This window comes from Onychomys torridus, chromosome 6, assembly GCF_903995425.1.
Source record: "Onychomys torridus chromosome 6, mOncTor1.1, whole genome shotgun sequence".
NCBI classification, from domain to species: domain Eukaryota; kingdom Metazoa; phylum Chordata; class Mammalia; order Rodentia; family Cricetidae; genus Onychomys; species Onychomys torridus.
Window position 1 is genome coordinate 65820062 of NC_050448.1, and position 21328 is coordinate 65841389.

At 44.2% G+C, this 21328-nt stretch overlaps 1 protein-coding gene across 7 annotated transcripts in view; it reads left to right on the forward strand.

The window, feature by feature from the left end:
• Window positions 1–21328, forward strand: part of Gon4l (gon-4 like) — a 64160-nt gene that overhangs the window by 27546 nt on the left and 15286 nt on the right. For all 7 annotated transcript variants that reach the window (XM_036189415.1, XM_036189412.1, XM_036189418.1 and 4 more), the window contains 9 exons: window positions 4909–5010; window positions 6640–6680; window positions 9130–9233; window positions 12720–12918; window positions 13354–13440; window positions 15019–15187; window positions 16890–17034; window positions 18868–19018; window positions 21138–21254. In XM_036189415.1, coding sequence (XP_036045308.1) covers window positions 4909–5010; window positions 6640–6680; window positions 9130–9233; window positions 12720–12918; window positions 13354–13440; window positions 15019–15187; window positions 16890–17034; window positions 18868–19018; window positions 21138–21254 — 1115 coding nt within the window. The remainder of the gene's footprint in view (window positions 1–4908; window positions 5011–6639; window positions 6681–9129; window positions 9234–12719; window positions 12919–13353; window positions 13441–15018; window positions 15188–16889; window positions 17035–18867; window positions 19019–21137; window positions 21255–21328) is intronic.

The window sequence follows — 21328 nt, forward strand, 5'->3', positions numbered from 1 at the left end:
GGTGCCCTCTTCTGGCATGCAGGCATACATGGAGGCAGAATGATGTATACATAATAAATAAATTAAAAAGAAAAAAGAGTATGTGACAGGATTAGTTAGGGAAATGAACTGAAGGTTTCAGGAAGTGGGTTGGTAACAGTTTCTGTCTTTAAAGCTGCAGCATTTTGTGTGTGTCCCGTTAGGACACTTATCACATGGATGAAGAAAACCAGTGATTAGAGACAGTTGGACTCCAGATCAGCCTGCCAGCTGAATTTTCTCAGAACTAGCAAAGAGGAAGTGAAGTTAGATGTGGATTCAGTATCAGATTTGTGTCAGGTTTGTGTCTGGAGAGATTGCTCAGCAGTGAAGAATACTGGCTGCTCTTTGGGAGGACCTGAGTTAAGATTCCCAGCAACCACATTGCTTGGCTCACAACTGTTCATAGCGCTAGTTCCAGAGGAGCCTTTTTCTGATCCCCTGGGGCACCGGGCAGATGGTGCCCATACGCACATGCAGGTAGACACTCCTCCATCAAAAAACAATAAATCTTAAAAATTGTTCTTTTATCATGTTAGTCTATTTTTTTTTAATAGTATGTGTCCTTTCTCTTTACAAATTCTTTGCACCATCTGACCTACTTGTTCTTTTTTTTTTTTTTTTTTTGTTTTTTCAAGACAGGGTTTCTCTGTGTAGTTTTGGAGCCTGTCCTGGATCTCGTTCTGTAGTCCAGGCTGGCCTCAAACTCACAGAGATCCGCCTGGCTCTGCCTCCTGAGCGCTGGGATTAAAGGCGTGCGCCACCACTGTCTAGCCTGTCTGTTCTTGAAGCCAGGCAGTGGTGGTGCAGGCCTTTAATCCCTGTACTTGGGAGGGAGAAACAGAGAGATCTCTGTGAGTTTAAGGCCAGACTGGTCTACAGAGCAAGTTTCAGGGAAACTAGGAATACACAGAGAAATCCTGTCTGGAAAAACCAAAACAACAACATCAGTAACAACAACAATTTTGGGGTGTGTGTATATGTATTGTTTTTATTTTCTTATTGGGATTAGCACATCTGGAGTTATTTTTTTGGGTGGGTTTCTCTTTTGATTTTTTTGTTTGTTTGTTTGTTTGTTTTTTGAGACAGTGTTTCTTTGTAGCTTTGGAGCCTGTTCTGGACTAGCTCTGTAGACCAGGCTGGCCTTGAACTCACAGAGATCCACCTGCCTCTGCCTCCCGAGTGCTGGGATTACAGGCGTGCACCACCACCGCCCAGCTATCTTTTGAATTTTTTATAAGCCTTTTAAAACTTTTATTTTGTCTATAAATATTTTACCGTGTTTGTGTGTGTGTGTGTGTGTGTGTGTGTGTGTGTGTGTGTGTGTATGTGTGTATACACGCGCGCGCTTTCGCGCACACGTCCATTAATGTCATGTCCATTAATGTATGTATGTATGCGCACCATGTGTGTTGTGTGCCTTGGGCCCCAGTCTTTGTTCCAGTCACCTTTCTTCTTTGATCAGGGTGTTCACAGTGTTCAGGAGGAGCTGACGTATAGCAGGGTTGAGATGTTGATTTCCTCTGTTTGGCCAGTATTTGGATACAGCTTCTATCTCGGGTCGTCTGTTTCTCGGCTACAGTCTGGTGCCTTTAGCTGCTTGGTTTAGGTGCTTTGAAGACATGTGCAAAGGCGGTGTGGACTAGTCTTGAGTCTCAAGGCAACTAAGGCCCCAGTCTGGCAGTGCTCTGGATCACTAGGTCTCTGTGGCTGGGGTGTCCCCGGTGGAAGTGGAGTTGGATCAGGTGTTTTGCTAAGAGAAGAAGAAGAAGGTCTGGGAGGCAGTGGGGACCCTGACAAGCAGCTTCAGGGCTTGGGCAACTTGAGTGGAGGGAGGTCAGAGAAGGGAGCAAGAGTAGCCCACTTGGGTCCCCATACCTCACAGGCAGGGAACCAGGAAGACAACCCTGGAGAGTCACCTAAGTCTGAGAGATCAAGACTAATGTGACCGATATGATGACTCTGTCTCCAAAGAAAAAGTATGCATATACTTTCTTTAAGATATATTTATTTATTTTATGTAACTGTGTGTACACCTGCATATCAGAAGGGCACCTGATCTCACTACAGATGGTTGTGAGCCCCCATATGGTTGCTGGGAATTGATCTGAGGACCTCTGGAAGAGCAGTCAGTGCTCTTAACCTCTGAGCCATCTCTCCAGCCCCAAATATACTTTTATTTTTAACAAAAGTGTACATTTATTATGAAAAATTAGTAGAGGCTCCAAAGCAGTAAGTTCTATTCTTTGTTAAAATTTCTTGTAATTTTTGTATATGTGTGTATCTGTGCATATGTGCAAGGGGGTATTCATGGACAAGAACGTGCACGTAAGACCACAGGACAAGCAGGGTGGTGGACTGCACACACCTTTAATCCTAGCACTGAGGAGGCAGAGACAGATCGATCTCTGTGAGTCTGAGGCCAGCCTGGTCTACAGTAACTTAACAGAATAAGTAACATGATAGTCAGGACTACACAGAGAAACCTTGTCTCGAAGTTATCATAAGAAAAGAAAAGAAAAAAGGAATATATTTAGTTATTTATTCATTTATTTAGTAATCTTTGTTTTTCCTTCTAATGTTTCAGCCACATTTTAGGTTCTTAATAGTCGCATGTAAGTGATGTTGGCACTCTTTTGTACTGGTGCTGATTATATATGTACGACACGACTTTTCTCATGCTTGTCGTGAATATTGACATAATAATGCTGATACGGTCACCTTTCGTCTGTATACCCTTTTTTCATGCTGTGACATCTTAAATATCTATAATTAATACTTTGTGAGTATGTGTGCAGTTGGAATCAAACCCCAGGGCTTTGCACTCGTTAAGAAGATGCTGTAGCACTGAAACTGCGTCCTCAGCCCCAGAGGTCACACTTACATGGGGGTATAAGTAGGCTCAGCAAGTCCAGAACACAGCCGCTCTCCTAGAAAGAGATAATAGTTGTAATGGACAAACCCGCTGGGCCTCCTCTAAGGATAGAGCAGGGCAGTGCGAAAGCTTATTGAGTTAAGAGGAGCATATGAAGGGTGGGGGTCACAGGTCAGCCACTAGAACGGCCTGGGGCTCAGTCACTCTGAGGCGGTGCTGGCAGTCATGGTCAGAGCATTCAGGGCTGATTGCGGGCTGAGAAGTGCTTTGGATTTCTGTTTCCTAGCAACACCAAGCCCAGGTGGGACCTGGACCATCACCCTAAAATATTGCCATCAGCAGTGCCATTTGGGGGCCTGCCTTGGCGACCTGACCCAGAGTCCTTTCCTAATTGTTGGGAATTTGTCTCCTTTGTTTTCCCACTATATCTTAAGATGTTTGTGTGGGGCCATTGGGATGACTTGTGAGTAAAGGGACTTGTTGTAATCCTGGCAACCTGAGTTTCATCTCCAGAGCACATATGGTGCAAGGAGAGAACCATCTGCCGCACTGTCCACAGGTCTTGACACGTGTGTGCTGTGCTATGTTGGCATCCCCCCCCTCCCCACAGTACATAGAATTTGGAAAGCAGAGGGAAAATGGTGTGTCTCTGTGAGACGCACTGACCGTTGTGTGACTGCTGAAGTGAGTCATGGGAGACTTTTCTGTTTTGCTGCTTGTTGACACTGAATGTGGTTCGGAGCAGAGAAGGGAGCCTGACTCATAGGAGAAAGTAGGTACGACACCAGGTCAGCTGTGGAAAGTGATACTCACAAAGTACTGGGGACAAATGTTAGCCAAACACCAGGGGAGGTGGAGCACTCAGGACCCCTTCCTTATGTTGTAACACTTGAGGCTAAGTAGGAGGACCTTAACCTTCCTGAGGCTCTCCAGGGCTGCGCAGTAACTTCTAGGCTGGCCTGGTAACTTAATATGACCCTGTCTCAGAAAAGAAAGAAAGCAGAGGCAAGGAGATGGCTCTGTGTAGAGGTGATTGCTGCCAAGTCCAATAACCCCAGTTCCATCCCTAGGACTCACGTGGTGGTAGACGAGAGTCGTCTCCTACAAGTTGTCCTCTGAGCCCCACATGCCAGCTGCCCTAATTACTGTTCTATTGCTCTGAAGACCAAGGCAACTTACAAAAGAAAGCATTGAATTGGGGGCTTGTTTACAGTTGTAGATGGTGAGCCTTGAGCGTCACGGCAGAAAACGGTAGTAATCACATAGGCATTGCACAGGGTTAGTAGCTGAGAGCTTATATCTTACCTGGGAATTGGAGGCAGAGACTGGGCCTGAGGTGAGCTTTTGAAACCTTCAGGCCCACCACCAGTGAAAGACATACTGCCTCCAATGAGGCCTCTGATCCTTTCTCCAAAACAGTTGCATCAACTGGGAACCAAACATTCAAATATCTGAGCCTGTGGGGGCGATTCTCATTCAAACAACCACACATGCCAAGGCTTCCACACACACACACAGAGATATAACTGCAATGAAATAAAAAAGTAAATATATTCTCATTGAAAGATTCTTTAGTTTTTGTTTCTACAGGTAAAGGTTCATAGTTGGGGGTCTGGGCATGGTGGTAGAGTGATGCATGCCCATAATGCCCTAATTTAGGAAGCAGAAGCAGGCAGATGTTTGAGTTCGAGGCCAGCCTGGTCTACTTAGTGAGTCCTAGGTCAACTAGGGACACAGAGTGAGACTGTGTCAGAAAACTCACAGGAAGATAGAGAAAGATATATATACAGACACACACACACTTACACAGTGAGAAACAGATAAAGATATATATATACAGACACACACACACTTACACAGTGAGAAACAGATAAAAATATACACACACACACACACACACACACACACACACACACACACACTTACACAGTGAGAAACAGAGATTGACAGACAGTGACCTTGTCTGGGAAAAAGAGGCAGATTTTGTAAAAGTGTCTAAAATATTTCCCCCCTAGATGAAGCGGATGATGATGATGATCCAGAATATAACTTCCTGGAAGATCTTGATGAACCAGACACAGAGGATTTCCGTACTGACCGTGCAGTGAGAATCACTAGTAAGTTAATTTGTTCATTCTTGTCTTTTCCGCACGTCTTTGTTTACTCTGTAGATGTGTTGGAGGCTGAGGCCAATTCATATTTAGACAATTAAATCTCCTTTGTTTAGTTTTGTAATTGTTTAAATACAGATTATATGCAGAAACTTGCTATTGTACACCTTACAGTTCTATTCTCTGAATGCCAAAATGAATGTGGTCGTGACGTCTGCCTCACAGGCAATGAGCTTAATGAGGAGACAGAAAGGGATAGGTGCTGTGTAGGTTACTTGAGGGTGCCAGTCTGTTGAAAGAGGTTGTTCTTCTTTAGAAGTCTTAGGAAAGGATTCCTAAGATAAGACTTTTTAGCCACTGAAGCAGGATTAAGAGATTTGCAGTGAAAGGTGACAAGATGGAAAAGGCCCATTGCCGACAGAAGGGACCTACCAACTGTAGACCCAGAGGTCAACCTGGGGAAGTCAGGTCTCCTTCCACCTGTCGGTCCTGGGGATCAGACTGGGGTTGTTAGGATTGGTGGGTGTTGTCTTCACACATGAATGTATTTGCTTTATCAGATGCTCTCCAAGTCCATATCTGTCCATCTTCCTATTTTGTTTTGAGATAGAATCTCATTATGTAGGCAGAGTTTGCTACTGACTTATATAGCCAGTATGGTCTTCACCCCTGAACAGCTATTTTACATCAGCCTCCTGAGAACTGGGGTATAACTGCTTTTATTATAAAATCATTTAATATTGAACATTCCACTAGAATTTAAACTTTAAGAAAGGAGACTTCTGCCAGGTGTGGTGGCACCCGCCTTTGATCCCAGCACTCGGGAGGCAGATGCATGCGGATCTCTGTGAGTCGAGGCCAGCCTGGTCTACAGAGCTAGTCCAGGACAAGAACCAAAACTCCACAGAGAAAGAAAAGATGTGTGGAATTGTAGAATCAAACAATTTGGTGTAGTTGGTTGCACACCAAAATCTCTCAAAGATTTGTAGGAATTGGGTGTTGATTCAGGACTGAAAAACCTGGGTCTGCTTCATAGGGACCAAAATCCCGTCGTTTTAAAAGCCAGCACATCCTTTCCTCCCTGCTAGGAAGCTCGTGCCGACGTGTTATTTTGCTGACAGCCTGTCATTGGTAAACTAGTGATGTGTCTCCTTCCGTCCCTGTCTCCCTGTCCTTCTCCCCGATCGGGACTCTGTGGAATCTGAACTGATAATGCCTGCGTGCTCGCAGTCTAACCCGTGTGTGCAAGACCCTTTGTCTTCAAACTATATGTAAACTAGCCTGTTACCTCAGTAAACATGCAGCCCAGGACACGGACTTCCAAGTGTCTTTGCTCATAAGGATTATGGCCTTCTGACACCCTAGCCTCTGTTGTGCCCTTGGTTGGAAGCCTGCTGGCATGCCTTGGAGTCTTGTGGCTCAGGCACAGATAACAACACTTCTGTCTTTTGTTCTTCCATGTATCCCAAGCATCTTGAAGAGGAATTATAGCACAGTTAGTATTTCATAACTCTCTTTGAGTTTCTGCGTGAAGGATGGATATGAGCATTTGTTCAGATGCCTTGGGAGAACAGAGGTTTTCCTTACTACAAAATGAAACTCATGTCTGCTAACATACTTCTCTGCTTTTCACAGAAAAAGAAGTAAACGGGCTGATGGAGGAGCTGTTTGAAACTGTGAGTAATGATTTTTGAGTGAGCAGCTTGGTGAAATTCTTTAGTAAGCTCTGTCCTTTGCTCTTAGGTATTTTGTCTCCAGCAGAATGGTCTGTCTGTGTCAGAGTGACTAAGGAGTACAATGGCCAGGAAATTCTGAGCAGTGGACTCTCAATATCCACATGTATTAAATATTAAACACTTATTATCTACATGCTGTTCCTAGGGGCTGTCATTGCAAACTATCACGTGGACGCTCTGATCATAGAGACATGTTTTGTCTCTTGATTTTAGGTTATTTTTCAGTGGAAGCAGAGGTTTGTTTAGTCCAGCAAAGAGACTGGAGTGGGTGGTTCCAAAGGGAATGGCAGGTAGATCTGCCTGTTTAAAGATATTGTGGGTGTGTGGGGAAACTGGAGAGATGACTTAGCATTTCAGAGCAGCTGCTGCTTTTCCAGAGGATCCAAGTTCAAGTCCCAGCACCCACATGCAGTGTTTCACAACTACCTGTGATTCTAGTTTCAGAGGATCTGACACCCTCATCTGGCCTTTTTGGATTCCTCACCACACCCCCATCAAACACACACACACACACACACACACACACACACACACACACACACACACACATGAAAAGAAAAATAAATTTTAAAAAAGAGAGAGAATTCTGGCACTGGGAAAGAGATAGCTCTGTTGGTTATGCCTTTGCATACAAGCATGAGGAACTGAGTTCATATCCCAGAACCCACATAAAAGCCTGTCTGCTGGTGTGTACCTATAAACCCAGCTCTGGTGTGCACAAGAGACACTGGTCCCTGGAGCTTATGACAGTCTGATTTAAAAATTGATTGAAGAGTGGGCTAGGAGGTGGGGTGGGTAGAGGGGTGGCTGTGGAGGTAGACCTACATGTCCTAGGCTGCAGAGCCAACTTTGGGACTGCTCCATGTTACTGCTCCATGGCAGACAGGGCAGGCTACTAAGCAGCAGGGTGGCATGTGGCTGAGCCCACAGCTTGTCTATGGCCTCAATCACGGTGGAAGATGGTATCCCCTCAGTGTAGGTGTTTGAGGGGAGCCTGGGAAGAAGGTGAATGTGGTCAAACTGCTGAAGGGCTGGAAAGGTATGCTGCTTAGAGCTCCAGGTATGTCTACCCTAGCTGTCCTGTGACCCACCTGCTGGGTCTGCACAGCAAGCTGGGAGTCTGAGGGTCAGATGAAAGCCCTCTGTCCCTCCCATCTTCCCCACACAGCTCTGAACTGAGGGGCCCAACACCTACTTATGTGGGGTTACTTAACTAGAACCATAACAATATTTCTGCACTAAACAGTCTGGTTTGTGTCAAAAATGGAAAAAAAAAACAAAACAAAACAGAAAATGCTTGAAACTCTGGTCTCTACATTTACACAACACTAATGTACATAAAACACACACCAAGGTGTTTCTGTGAAAGAGTGATTATTTTGAGTTACCTGTTCCCTCGCAGTTTATGTTACACGTTGGCCAGTCGAAAGACTTCTTTTGAGTTATTGGCCATTGTTAGTGTGGGCCCTGAGACTCCTGTAATGAGAATGGCTCCGTTATAGCTATGATTTTATATATTTCTATAAATTTTTAATATTTCTACAATTATTTGAGATTATAATAAAATTACTGTGTATACCCTTCTCTGTCCTCTCTTCAAACCGTCCCAAACACCCTGCTTGTTCTCTTTCAAATCTGTGTCCTCTGTTTCCATTCATTTTGTTACATACATAAATGCAACCTGTCCAGTCTGTAGTATTATTGGAGTATGTGATTTACGGCTGACCATTTGGTATTGGATAACCAGTTGGTGTGCTCTTCTCCGGGGAAAAGACTTTCTCCCAGTCCCTGAATTCCTTACTGTCGAAGTTCTTGCTGGAGGGTTGTGAGCTCTTGGGCTTTCTCCTGTCCATGCTATCTTGTCTGCTGTTTTCCTTGTGCAGCTCCTGTTTAGGTAGTTACATCAGCAAGACTTTATTGGTGCAACTTCTGACCTTCCTAGGAGACATGGTCTCCTGGCAGCACTCCCTGTTCCTCAGGCTCACAGTCTGTCCCCTCCATCCTCCTCTATGTTCCCTGAGGCAGGAATGTTTGTAAATATACCCTTCATGACTGGACTCCACAACTCTGCATTTTGAGCACAGTGGAAATATTATTCGTTATGTGAATGTTTTTCCTGCATGTCTTTCTGTGTACCACATGCCTCATGCCTATGAAGGTCAGAAGAGGTCATTGGATTCCCTGGACTGCAGTAAGAGGTCATTTGTGCTGCCATGTTGGAGCTGGGAATTGATTCTGGATCCTATTCAATAACCAGTGTTCTTAACCCCTGAATCCCAACATTATTAACATTCTTGAATTCTCTAGTTTTGCTAATACTTATTCTCACTACAGAGACTAACATAAGGAACATTCCCTTGAGAACACCCTCCTTTTTATTTGCCCACAGTTCCAAGATGAAATGGGATTCTCCAATATGGAAGAAGATGGCCCTGAGGAAGAGGAGCGTGTTCCAGAGTCTCGGCCTGACTTCAACACCCCTCAAACCCTACGGTATGCTGGCTGAGATGTAGAGAGAAGGGATAAAATGTTTCTGATGCCTTGATAGTTTTGGTTGTTTATTGAAGAAATTATAATTAATCTTCCCTCAACCTGTTGTTTAGCCCTAGAGTTGAGTTAGTTAACAGACCACCCAACAAAAGTCTCCTTGTTATGGGGCAGTCCAGCTGTAGACAGGGCTGTGTCTGTTTGGGAAGGGAGAGAAATCACAGCTGGCGCCGAGAGCAGCCTTTCCATGCAAGCCGTGCTGGAGAGGGCGAGGCTTCCCAAGGCCAGCCACAGACACACACTCTCCACTGTAATGTCTAGATTCTCTTGTGTTCATTGTTTGTCCTTAACATGTGACTTGTCTCCTAGGGATTGATTGAGCAAATCATTACATACCTGCTCTGATATAGCAGGAACCAGAAACATGCCTTTTTGTGTCCAGTTCCTAATGATTGGTATGGGTGATGTATTCATCTATGACTACTTCTTGCTCACATTGGGCATTGTTATTGAAGACTCAAGAAGGTTGGCCAGGAAGAGGAGACTGTTTTCACTGACTGTGCAGGCTATTCGAGACCTTCTGGGGTTCGGGAAGTACAGGCCTAGTTGTACCAGTCTGTGAGCCTGGACCGCCTGGGCTGATGCTTTGGAACCATCCTAGATGTAGATTCTGAGGGAACACCTTGAGCTAGCAAATTGCTGGCACAGTGTGTAGTTGATTTGAAATCTTCTGGGACAGACAGACTAGGGAGAGAAGGTAAAGTTAAGGAGCATAAGGGAAAATTTTTATTTTCCCTGGACTTACCAAATTAGTTACCAAACCAAAAACCAAGTGTCTGGAGAAATGGCTCAGAGGTTGAGGGCTGAGACTGCTCTTTGAGAGGACCAGAGTTCAGTGCCAGCACCCACATCAGGTCCAGGGGGTTAGATAACCTCTTGTGGCCTCTGGGTACCTGCACGCACATGCCCAACCTTACATGTGGACATAAATACCCATCATAAAAATGCAGTCTGCCAGGTATATCACGACCGTTTACAGAGCAGTTACCTTGTCCCTGGGGCCTGTGACCTCCACAGCCACAAGTCTTTGCCTTGGCCTTCAGGGCCTAACATGAGTTCCCTCCTGTGAGCTGGGTCTTAAATCCAAGTGGAAAGCAATTAGTTGTACAAAAGCAGGAGCATCTTTCCTGTCATGCTGATAGTGTATCATTCGGACTTCATAGCTGAGCAGCACATTTGGTGACAATTCTCCACAAACAGCTGCATGGTAGTTTTGACCTAGGATAAAGGCGGCCTCCAGGAAGGCTGTTTCTAGCTCCTGACAGCTAGATTTTTGTATGTCCTGTGACAGAAGTGTGTGGAGTCTTTAGCAAAAGGAATGTACTATGTAGTTCTGGACAGCAATTAGCACCAGTTAAGGTTTATGGAGCCTCAAGGGCATCTCTGACTACTAACTAGCTCATACAATAGTAACTTACCTCTTGCACTGAGTTTTAACCCACAATCCCTTTAAGTGAATCAACTAACCTGGGTTGTGGAGTTCACAGAGACTGAACCCACCATCAGGGAGCCTTCCTGGTCTGAGCTAGGCCCTCTGCAGATACATTGTGCTTGTGTAGCGTGGTCTTCTTGTGGGACTCCTAAGAGTGGGAGGGGGCAGTCCTTGAGTCTGATGCCTGCTTTTAGGACCTTTTCCTTCTATTGGGTTGCCTCATCCACCTTTTTTATGAGAGGAGGTGCTTAGTCTTATTTCAGCTTGGTATGCCATGTCTGGTTGATATCCCAGGGCAGCCTGCTCTTTCTGAAGGGATAGAAGGAGGAGTGGATCTGTCATGGGAAAATATAGGGGCCTGGGAGGGGAGGGCAAACTGCAGTCTGGATTTAACATGTGAGAGAAAAATAAAAAACTAAAGGAAATAAAACAATACCTCAAGTCTTGAGGGTATCTTTGTTTAAACTCATTTGCTGTTTTTACCATTCTTCCAAATGCTTTTGCCAATCTTTAAGACTTGTAAAGGTTAGCATTATATAAGGAGACCTTCTTACAGAGAGTAGGGGTTCTCTCTGAAGGCCACATCTGTCCAGTTCATCAGTTCAGCAGCTAAGGGAATACTGAAGCAAAATTTTAGTGATGGCCAATACAGCATGAAAACCATTTTATCAGTTGGGATGCTTGGATGATCTCTGCTTCTTGTTTGCAGCTTTCTTGTGCGAGAGTGATGCTCAGCAGTCTAATTGTTTACTCCTAGGAAGGAGCAGCCCAGTGAATCTGTCAGTTTCAGGGACTTCCTGATGACATTTTGGTAATTTATTTCTAGTCTTGAGAGGTTCCCTGCAGTGGTGGGATGTTTGAATCTTGGAGAAAACTGGTATACCTCAATGTATACAGACATACATGCTGGTAAGACATTCAAACACATGAATAAAAACAAAGAAATCTGATCTCTGTGAGTTCGAGGCAAGCCTGGTGTATGACATGAGTTCCAGGACAGCACGGTTATGGGCAGGATGCACAGTTATGGTCAGACAACATCAGAAAGGAGTTTGAATGGGTGAAAGATACTTGCATTGAGGTAGTAATGTTTGAACTAACCACTCTTTCTCTTCATCTAAGCTGCTGTGAATTTTAGCACGTTTCTTTCTTGTTACATTGTAGAAAGGCTTTGGCAGGCTTTTGTGTTTTTGTTTTTGGTGCTAGAAATCAAACCCAGAACTCAGTTACAAAGCAAGCATTCTCTATATGACTTAAGTATAGCCTCACCAGGGCTTTCCCTTTTAAAGAAATGAACAAAGGGTAGCCTGCATGCAAAGGGCTGGAGTAGAAGGTAAATGAGAGACCACATGGTGTGCTTTTGGAAGCTTCTCTGCCATGTTGGGAAGACGTCATAGAGTAGATGTGTTGGTATAATGCTTGCAAGGATGATGAGGTTCCAGTTGCTGTGGCAGTGTATTACTCAGGTGTTTCTCTGCTTTTCGATTTTAATTTAATTTTTCTCTCTGTGTGTATCATATAGACAAGTTATTGTATCAAAAGAAGGTGGGAGATAATGCAAAATCTTCTTTGGCATTGCTGGCATTTGAATGTAATGCTAACTGTCTGAGGAAATTATTTGGTTAAGGAGCATGGATATTGGTTATAGTGAGATTTAAAGATCGAAAGTAAATAGACATGGTCTGGAGAAATGGCTCATTGGCTGAGAGCGCTGGCTGGTCTTCCAGAGGACCCAGGTTCAATTCCCAGCAGCCACATGGCAGCTGACAGCTGTCTGTAATTCCAGTTCCATGGGATCTGACTCCCTTACACAGTCACACATGCAGGCAAAACACCAACGCACATAAAATATAAAAAGATAAAGTAAATCTTAACAAAAATGAAAATCAATTAATTAAAAAAAAAAGTAAATGGACATTGTTCAGGCTTGGTTCCCATGTCATTACAAGGAATTTGGTGAGCTATGAAAATATACAGATTACTTTCCTTGTTGGGAATAGGTTTGAGGAACCATTGGCCAACTTGCTAAATGAACGACACCGGACAGTGAAAGAGCTGCTTGAACAACTGAAAATGAAAAAATCTTCCTCCAAAGCGCAGCCTGAAATGGAGAGGCTGAAACCTCAGAAGGAGCTCGTCCATCAGACTCTGATTCTAGACGCAGCACAGAGGAGCAGGCTTCAGCAGCAGATGCAGCAGGTAAGACTCCCTCATTGTCGTGTGATGGCATCATCTCCTAGCTTAACACTGGAGCCACAAGTGAGCAGTGTTGTGAAGTCAGAGATGGCTGTCCTGCTTGCCATGGAGACGGGCCCATAGGACCCTGAGTCCGTAAACCTTGAGAATGTTCTCAGGATGAGGGAGTGCAGAGTTCTTGACAGCATAGTCTGATTTGAGTCGCTGTCAGTAGTACATTTCCCTCTCTGTCTAAGTCTCTCTGGTTTGAGGTGCAAGTTTGTCTGAGTTTGTGGTTTTGTTCTGAGGAAAATATCCCAGAAATTCATGCTAAGTTCCTGCTCTGCTCTAATCCCTCTGAGAAGCAAGATGTGTGTGTGATACATTTGCAGACTTCTTGGTAAGATCTGTGTTTGTAAAATGGCAACATTATGAAATGTCAATGTTTTTCCTTCCCAGCATGTTCAGCTCTTGACACAGATCTACCTTCTCACCACCTCCAACCCCAGCCTCAGCTCCGAGGCCAGCACCACCAGAGTATTCCTGGTAAGGTTCCGTGCATCTATGACTCTGAAGATTGATGCTACCTTGACAAGTCATTTTTCACTGGGAATGTTATTCACTGGGTGTAATCTGTATTTCTTCTTCTCTTCTGGATGTGTTTGGTCACTGTACATGCTTGTTCTGTTTGCTTGACAGAACACTGAGTCTCAGGAAACATTTTGAATGTCATTTTAATTGTATCCTTCTCATCTTGGGATCCATGTGTTTTTTTGTTTTTTTTGAGGCAGGGTCTCATTGTAGTCCAAGATAGCCTCAGACTCATTATGTAGTTCACCTTATGTTTCTGATCACCCTGCCTCTACTTGATAAGTGCCGAGTTACAGATGTATACCACAGTGCTCAATTTATGGGGTCCTGCAGATATATCCCAGGACTTCCTGCATGTTAGGCAAGCACTAACTTCCTGGCCTTCTCACCCTTTGATGCTTCTGTTTTTAAGGGTGTTGTGTTCATGACCTGTTTATTAGGCTCAGCTTTAATGTTTAGTATAGAATTATTTTTGCTTATAATATTTTTAAATGTTTTGAAAGACTTGTAAACTTTGATGGATCCTTCCTCCTTCCCATTTTCCATTTCACCTCTCCCCACCCCTCCTTTTTCATCCTTGTAGAATTAATAGTAGATCTGTGAAAGGAGGTAAGAAAGAAGTCTATATTGGGAAGGGCTCTCAGGTAAGAGCACCCTGGAGGAAGAAGCCCTTTTTTGGTTCTATGGTGTGTTTGAATATACCAAACTTACTTGTGGTAAAAGTCTGTTCACTTCTTAACTGTACTCAGATGACCATCAGAAAATTTTCTTTTGGTGCATGTTACAGAAAATTTTAAATAATTAGATTTATTTTGTGTGTGAGTGTTTTGCCTATAAGTATTTATATGGGCAACATGCGTGCTTGGTGGTTGTGGAGACCAGAAGAGAGTGTGACATCTCCCTGGAATTAGCCTTATGAATGGTTGTAAGCTACAGTGTGAGTGCTGGGAACTGAGTCTGGGTCTTCTGTAGAGCAACAAATACTTTTTAACTGCTGAGTCATCTTTCCAAACCTTCAGAAAATATTTCTTTCAATCAGGAGGTGGGTGTGATAATCCCCTTTATTTCTAGTACTTCGGTGAATGAGAAAGGAGGATCCTGAGTTCAGGGCTTTCCTGGGCTACAGAGTGAGACTCTCAAAAGCCTGGGGTGGGATGTAGGGTGGGGTGTTTGTGTGTGTGTGTATCTAATATAACCCCCACCTCCCTTTCCCTGATACTGAGGTTAAAATCCAGGGCTTTGAGCATACTTCTCAACAGCTCTTCTGCTGAATCTTGGCTCTGACTTGGGCGTATAACATGCATCTGCAAGATGCAGAATGTTCAGTGACTTCAGACCAAAGTATGACAAATGAATGTAGGTCCAGTCGAAGGACGAAGACAGAGAAGTCATAATGGAATGATATCCATTAATAGAGACTCTTACTTGCCTCTGATCCCATGCAGGAAAGGCCCTTTTCCCTTCAGAGTTTGAGGACTGTGGTAGTAGTTGTCTGGAATCCTCTCCGATCTCCCTTGTTTCTTTTATTCTCAGAAAGAGCTGGGAACCTTTGCAGAGAACTCCATCGCCCTTCACCAGCAGTTCAACCCCAAGTTTCAGACCTTGTTCCAACCCTGTAACTGGATGGGAGCTGTGCAGCTCATTGAAGACTTCACACATGTCAGTGTTGACTGCAGTCCTCACAAAACCGTCAAGAAGACTGGTAGGAGATGAATGTGTCAACTTCAGGTTTTGATTTGCAGTCAGAGGCGGGAGTCTTTAGTAATTTGTTATGTGTAATTCCTTTTTTTGTTAATTTTTATATGGATTGGTGTTTGACCTGCATATCTTGTGAGGGAGTGGGATCCATTGGAACTTGAATTACAGACAGTTGTGAGCTGCTGTGTGGGTGCTGGGAATTGAACCTGGGGCCTCTGGAAGAGCAACCAATGCTCTTAACTGCTGAGCCATCTCTCCAACCCTATGTATAATTCTTAAGGATGGAGTGTGCAGAGTATTTATAATTTATGTTTTCTGTATTTTATCCTTTATAGTCTAGGCTTGAGTATTACATGTTAACATCTATGCTAGGGTAAGACTTAGAAAGCCAAGAGGCAGAATAGGGCTTCAGGAATCCTTGCTAAAAACTGGACTTGAATGACATGTGGAAAAGTGTTAGGTTTCACTTGAAAAGTTGCTGGGGTTTGGTAAAGATGAGAGTCAAACTTTGAAGGTTTGGTTGTGTTCAAGCTCTCTTTCTTTTAATGGTTTATTTATTTTCCTTTCATATGCATTGGTGTCTTCCCTGCATGCTTGTGTGTATGAGGGCATCAGATCCCCTGGGGCTGCAGTTACACACAGCTGTTAGCTACCGTGTGTGTCTGGAATTGAACCCGGGTCCTTTGGAAGAGCAGTCAGTGCTCTTATCCACTGAGCCATCTCCCCATCCCCATGTTTAAGTTCTTAGTCTAATTCATTAAGATCAAATATTTGTTACTGGGGATGTAGCTCAGTGGTAAAGTACTACCTACATGTGTGACAAATGTCTAATGTTGATTTCTCACTTGGGGCCTGAGTCCACAATCAACATTTCATTCAAAGTTGGACTGTCACTTACATATTCTATGTGTTTTCAAATCATGTTCATATATTTACACATACACACACAGGGTTGAGGGGGAGAGAGAGAGAGAGAGAGAGAGAGAGAGAGAGAGAGAGAGAGAGAACGAACATATGCACTATACTACACAGGAGGGCTGTGGAAATTGTTTTATCTCCTTCCATCTTGTGTGGGTCCTAGGAGTTAAATTCAGGTCATTAGGCTCCGTTGCAGTTTTCTGTACTGAACCCCCTCACTGCAATCTAGAATACCAGATTTGAAAGAGGACAAATATAATTTTTATTTTGGCAGAACAAAAATCTTGCTTTATTTTGCAATTTTTTCTTTTTCTTTTTTTTTTTAATTTTTGGAAACAGTGATTTTCTGTGTTCTTTTTGCTGCCTGTCCTGGATCTTTCTCTCTGTAGACCAGGCTGGCTTTGAAATCACAGAGATCCACCTGGATCTGTCTCCTGAGGGCTGGGACTAAAGGCATGCACCACTGCTGCCTGGCTGTCTGGCTGTCTTGCAAACCTTTGTAAAGAGAGAAGGGATGAAAAGATGTCTGAGGATAACAGCGTATGTGGGCACTGCTTGGTGCCCGATGTTCTTGTCTTAGTGGATAAAGTGTCCCACACTGGAATGAACAAGGGAATCAGCTTGGTTTAGCTCCTGTTAGGCATTGTTAGGTTGAAAGCACTGGAAACCTGAGGGAATTAGGAAAGAAGACATCTACTTAAGTGCTGAAACGGATTTCTACACTTTTGTGAAGCTCTTTGGCCTTTGGGTTGTACTGATCACAGATTTTTTTTTTCCTTCTCTAACAGCCAGTGAATTTCCCTGTTTGCCAAAGCAAGTGGCTTGGATCCTGGCCACAAACAAGGTTTTCATGTATCCAGAGCTTCTTCCAATATGTTCACTGAAGGCAAATAACCCTCGGGATAAGATCATCTTTACCAAGGCTGAGGACAAGTGAGTTTACTGTGAGGATCAAAAGGATGCATTAGCGAAAGACAAGACAGTTGCTTTTGAGAAGCATAGGTGAAATAAGATGTGCGTGATAATGACACAGACCAAAGAAAAGCCGTGTAGATGGACAGAGTTTCTGCAGTGTCTTTTGCAGGTGATGCCACACAAGTGGTGGTTAAAACTTTTTATTATTATTGTTTCCTTATGTATATGTTGTGCCTGCTTGTATGTCTGTGCCCCATGTGCCTAGCAGTGCCCACAGAGGCCAGCAAAGGGAGTTGGATTCCCTGGAACTGGAGTTCTGCACTGTGGTGAGTCACCATGTGGATGCAGTTACTTGATCCTGCATCCCCTGGCAGAGTAGACTGTGCTCCTAAGGCCTGAGCCCTCTCTCCAGCCCTGGCACACACATTGGTGAAGCATTTGAAGGCATTGTTTAATCTTTTGTGTATTGGAAAGCCAGTCTTTTAGTAACACTGCAATCAAGTCTTCAGAGTAAGAAGTTTCTAACCTATTGTCCTCCAGCCCAAAACAGTGGTTCTTGTTTGCTTTAACCTCCTTGGCCTTTTAGTTTCTGACCCTCCTCCTCCTTCCTAAAAGGTGGAAATACAGAAGTGAGCCATTAGCCTGGTTTATGTGGCACTGGGTGTTAAACTCAGCGCTTTGTGTTAAAAGGCACTCTATGAGTTACTGCTTCGGCTCTCACGGCATTCTGATAGAGCCTCAGTAATTTAAGTAATTTGGTTTTTCAAAAACACAAGGCCTTGTCAGGGGCTGGTACCCTTGCCTTTAATACAGCACTTGGGAGGAAGAGGCAGGTGGATCTATGAATTTGAGGCCAGCCTGGTCTGCCTAGCAAGTTCCAGGATAGCCAAGGCTATGCAGAGAAATCTTGTCATGAAAAACAAAACAGCAAAACAAAACAAAATGAACAATTAGGACTTCAAATTGTCAGTTTATTCTTTGATTTATTCTTTATTATTGTCTGAGGCAGATCCTTATGTATCCATTATGGAACTTGAAAAGGTCATGTTACTCAAGATCGCTTTGAACTTTGAATCCTCTTGCCTCTGCATCCTAAGAACAGGTTTTTTTGTGTGTTTTGCTTTTGTTTTTGTGTTGTTTTTGGTAGTGGGGTTTTGCTTTTTTGTTTTGTTTTGTTTGGTGGGAGGGATGCAGCAGTGTTTTTGTGTAGCACATGCTAACTTCCCGCTTAAAGCCATGCTCCTCCCTCCCCGTCTCCCCAGGGTTGAGATGCAGGAGCGTGCCACCATGCCTGGAGCAGCTCACTCTGTGACATGTTAAGCTCTTTTTGATGTTAATTTTGAAATGGGACTAGTCTCATTTGTGCTTGGCCTTGGCTCCAGCCCTGATTCTGGTACCTTTGAAACTAAACTAGGGGCGCTGGAGTTAGGTCCTGTGGCCTTCCGTATGGTAAGCAAGCACTGTAACCCATGGGTTAGTTCCATTACAACCCTTGTGTTTTGATACAGGGTTGTGCCATGAGCCAGGCTGGTCTTGACCGTGCCGTCTCCGGCCTCAGCCTCCTGGGTGTGGAGAGTGCACTCTTGGGTGCCTTTGTTTCTTCCGTGCTTTGTCCCAAGACCTCACCAAGGATGTTTGTGCAAAGAAGTTGAGACATTTTATTTTAACAGTGCTTGGGATTAATCCAGGGTCTTCCCTATGCCATTGACCCCTTCGTGTTTGGTTCTTCCAATGCTCAGCACTCTGTAAATGCCTGAAGGTATAGACAGTGCTTGTGAAGCATGAGCCGTTTGGAGAGCTCCTTTGAAGAAAGGTCTGTGAAGTTAGGTTGTATCATTGCTTCTCTCTCAGTCTGTTAGCTTTAGGACTGAAGCACTTCGAAGGCACTGAGTTTCCTAAACCTCTAATCAGCAAGTACCTTGTAACTTGTAAGACCGCTCACCAGCTGACGGTGAGAATCAAGAACCTCAACCAGAACAGAGCTCCTAACAACGTGATTAAAGTGAGTGTTTGCTGCAAGCTCCCCTGTGCTCCCGCAGAGGGGCACCCAGCCCTTTCTCCTCCTCTCTGCTCTCAGGGAAGGCGGGGAAGTCCCCCAGAAGAGGGCTGATTGAGAGGGTAATTCCTCCCACTGTGTTAGGTTCTTCCTGCTCTTTCCTTTGTAAGACGTCGACCCATTAGTTTGCTCTGGAGTACCTTCATCTTAGCCTCTCTTATGGATATTTCCCTGAGTAAGGGATTATTCAGGTCAAATGATTCCACGGGTCCTCACTCCTTCTAGTCATATTGTGTCTCCTTACTCTAACCTTCTCAGGTAGACAGTATTGTGTTTGTAAACCTCCACAGTGCTGCTTTCGTTGGTGTTTTGAAAGATTTGTTTGGTTTTTTCATTAAGCATGTGTCTGTGCGTGGGTGTGTGCAATGGCCCAGATCCCCTAAGCTGTCGTCTTGTGTACTTGTGAGCCACCTGACATGGGTGCATGTGTGCTGGGAACTGAACTGGGTTCTCTATAAGAGCAGGAGCTCTTAACCCCCGAGCCACCTCTCCAGCTGCCAGTGCTGCTTTTCATTAGACATTGATGTCAAGGTTATGCAGAATATACTTAGGAGTCAAGTAAGCCAGGTGTGGTGTTGCCGGCCTGACCGCTGCACCAGGGGATGGAGACTCTGGAACTGCTGTGAGTTTAGGACTCTCCAGGGCTCCATAACAATATCTGAGTTAGAGAGAGAGAGAGAGAGAGAGAGAGAGAGAGAGAGAGAGAGAGAGAGAGAGAGAGAGAGAAAATTAAATGGTTTAAAGAGGCATTTTTTTTTGAGGCTTTAGTTATGAAAGTGTTTGGTCCCTTTCCCTTGTGACCCACAGTTTTGCAAGGTGGTGTGCTTACCCCTTGTTACACAGCAGGTCTATAACTGACTTCTTGCTGATTTGGGTTTAGATCTAATTCAATAACCTCAGTCATGGATTCCTCCCTTCTTCCCTTCCTTCCTTTCCCTGCTTCTGCCTCCCCCCTTCTTCCCCTTCCTCTCCTTATGTACACATTTTCTTAAAATTCGTGTGTGTTTGTTTGTGTGTGTGTGTATGCGTGTGTTTCAGATTTGTTCTTTTATGGGTATTGTCTGCCTGAATATATGTTCACCATGTGTATGCATGTGGGCATTAGGGGGAACTTGGATCTATTAACTGTGGTTACAGGTGGGTGTGAGCTGCCCAATGTGGGTTTTTGGAAGTGAAACCAGGTCCTTGGTAAGAGCAGCAAGCACTTTGAGCTGTTGAACTGTCTAGTCCCCTGATTGTTAGGTTTTTTAAAATGAGACTGATTTGCCTTGAGAGGGCTATGTTGACACATGAGGTCAGAGGACAACTTGAGAAAGTCTGTTCTTCCTCCTACAATGTGAACTCAGTTTCTCATGCTCAAGCCCATTGCCTGTCCCATTTATTCTTTTATTATTTATTCACTTGTTTGTTTCTTTAATATGGGATCTCTTTGTGTAGCCCTGGCTGTCCTGGAGCTTGCTATGTAGGCCAGGCTGGTCTTGAACTTCCTGAGATCCACCTGCCTTTTCCTCCCAAGTATTAGGGTTAAAGGTGTCTGTCACCACCTCCAGCCCATTTCCTTTGTAAATGAAACTATCACAGTCTCCCCTTGCTCTCCCCCTGGGATCACAGCTGTGCACCATCGTGCTTGCTTATAGTGTCTTTTCCACTTATCACTGTTACTTGTTTAAGAGTAGCTTTTGTGTCAGATGAGGGCTAAGCTCTGTGTGCAGGAGCAACTGAGTCGTGTGTGTGTGTGTGTGTGTGTGTGTGTGTGTGTGTGTGTGTGTGTCTGTCTGTCTGTCTGACAGCTCTGGCTGTTCTGGAACTCACTTTTTAGACTAGGCGGGCCCAGAACTCATAGAGATTCACTTGCCTCTGCCTCCCTCATAGTTTTGAATGTTAGTGGTAATCAGAATGAATATTTGCATTTAGAGATCGAATATTTTGAAATCTTCATTAATTAGAGATAGTGAAATGCAGAAATACATAGCATTTACAACTGATACATTTGTGTGTGAATCCATCAGCAACCCATTTCCCAGTCCGGAGGAATCTGACTTATGATTTGTGTTTTCATGCCTAGTTTTATAAGAAGACCAAACAGCTGCCAGTTCTGGTGAGGTGCTGTGAAGAGATCCAGCCACATCAGTGGAAGCCTCCCGTGGAGAAGGAGGAGCACCGGCTCCCATTCTGGTTAAAGGTCTGTCCAACCTCTGTGAGGCAGAAGACCCTAAAAGTTCCTGTGGAGTTAAGTGATAATTTCCCAAAGTAACT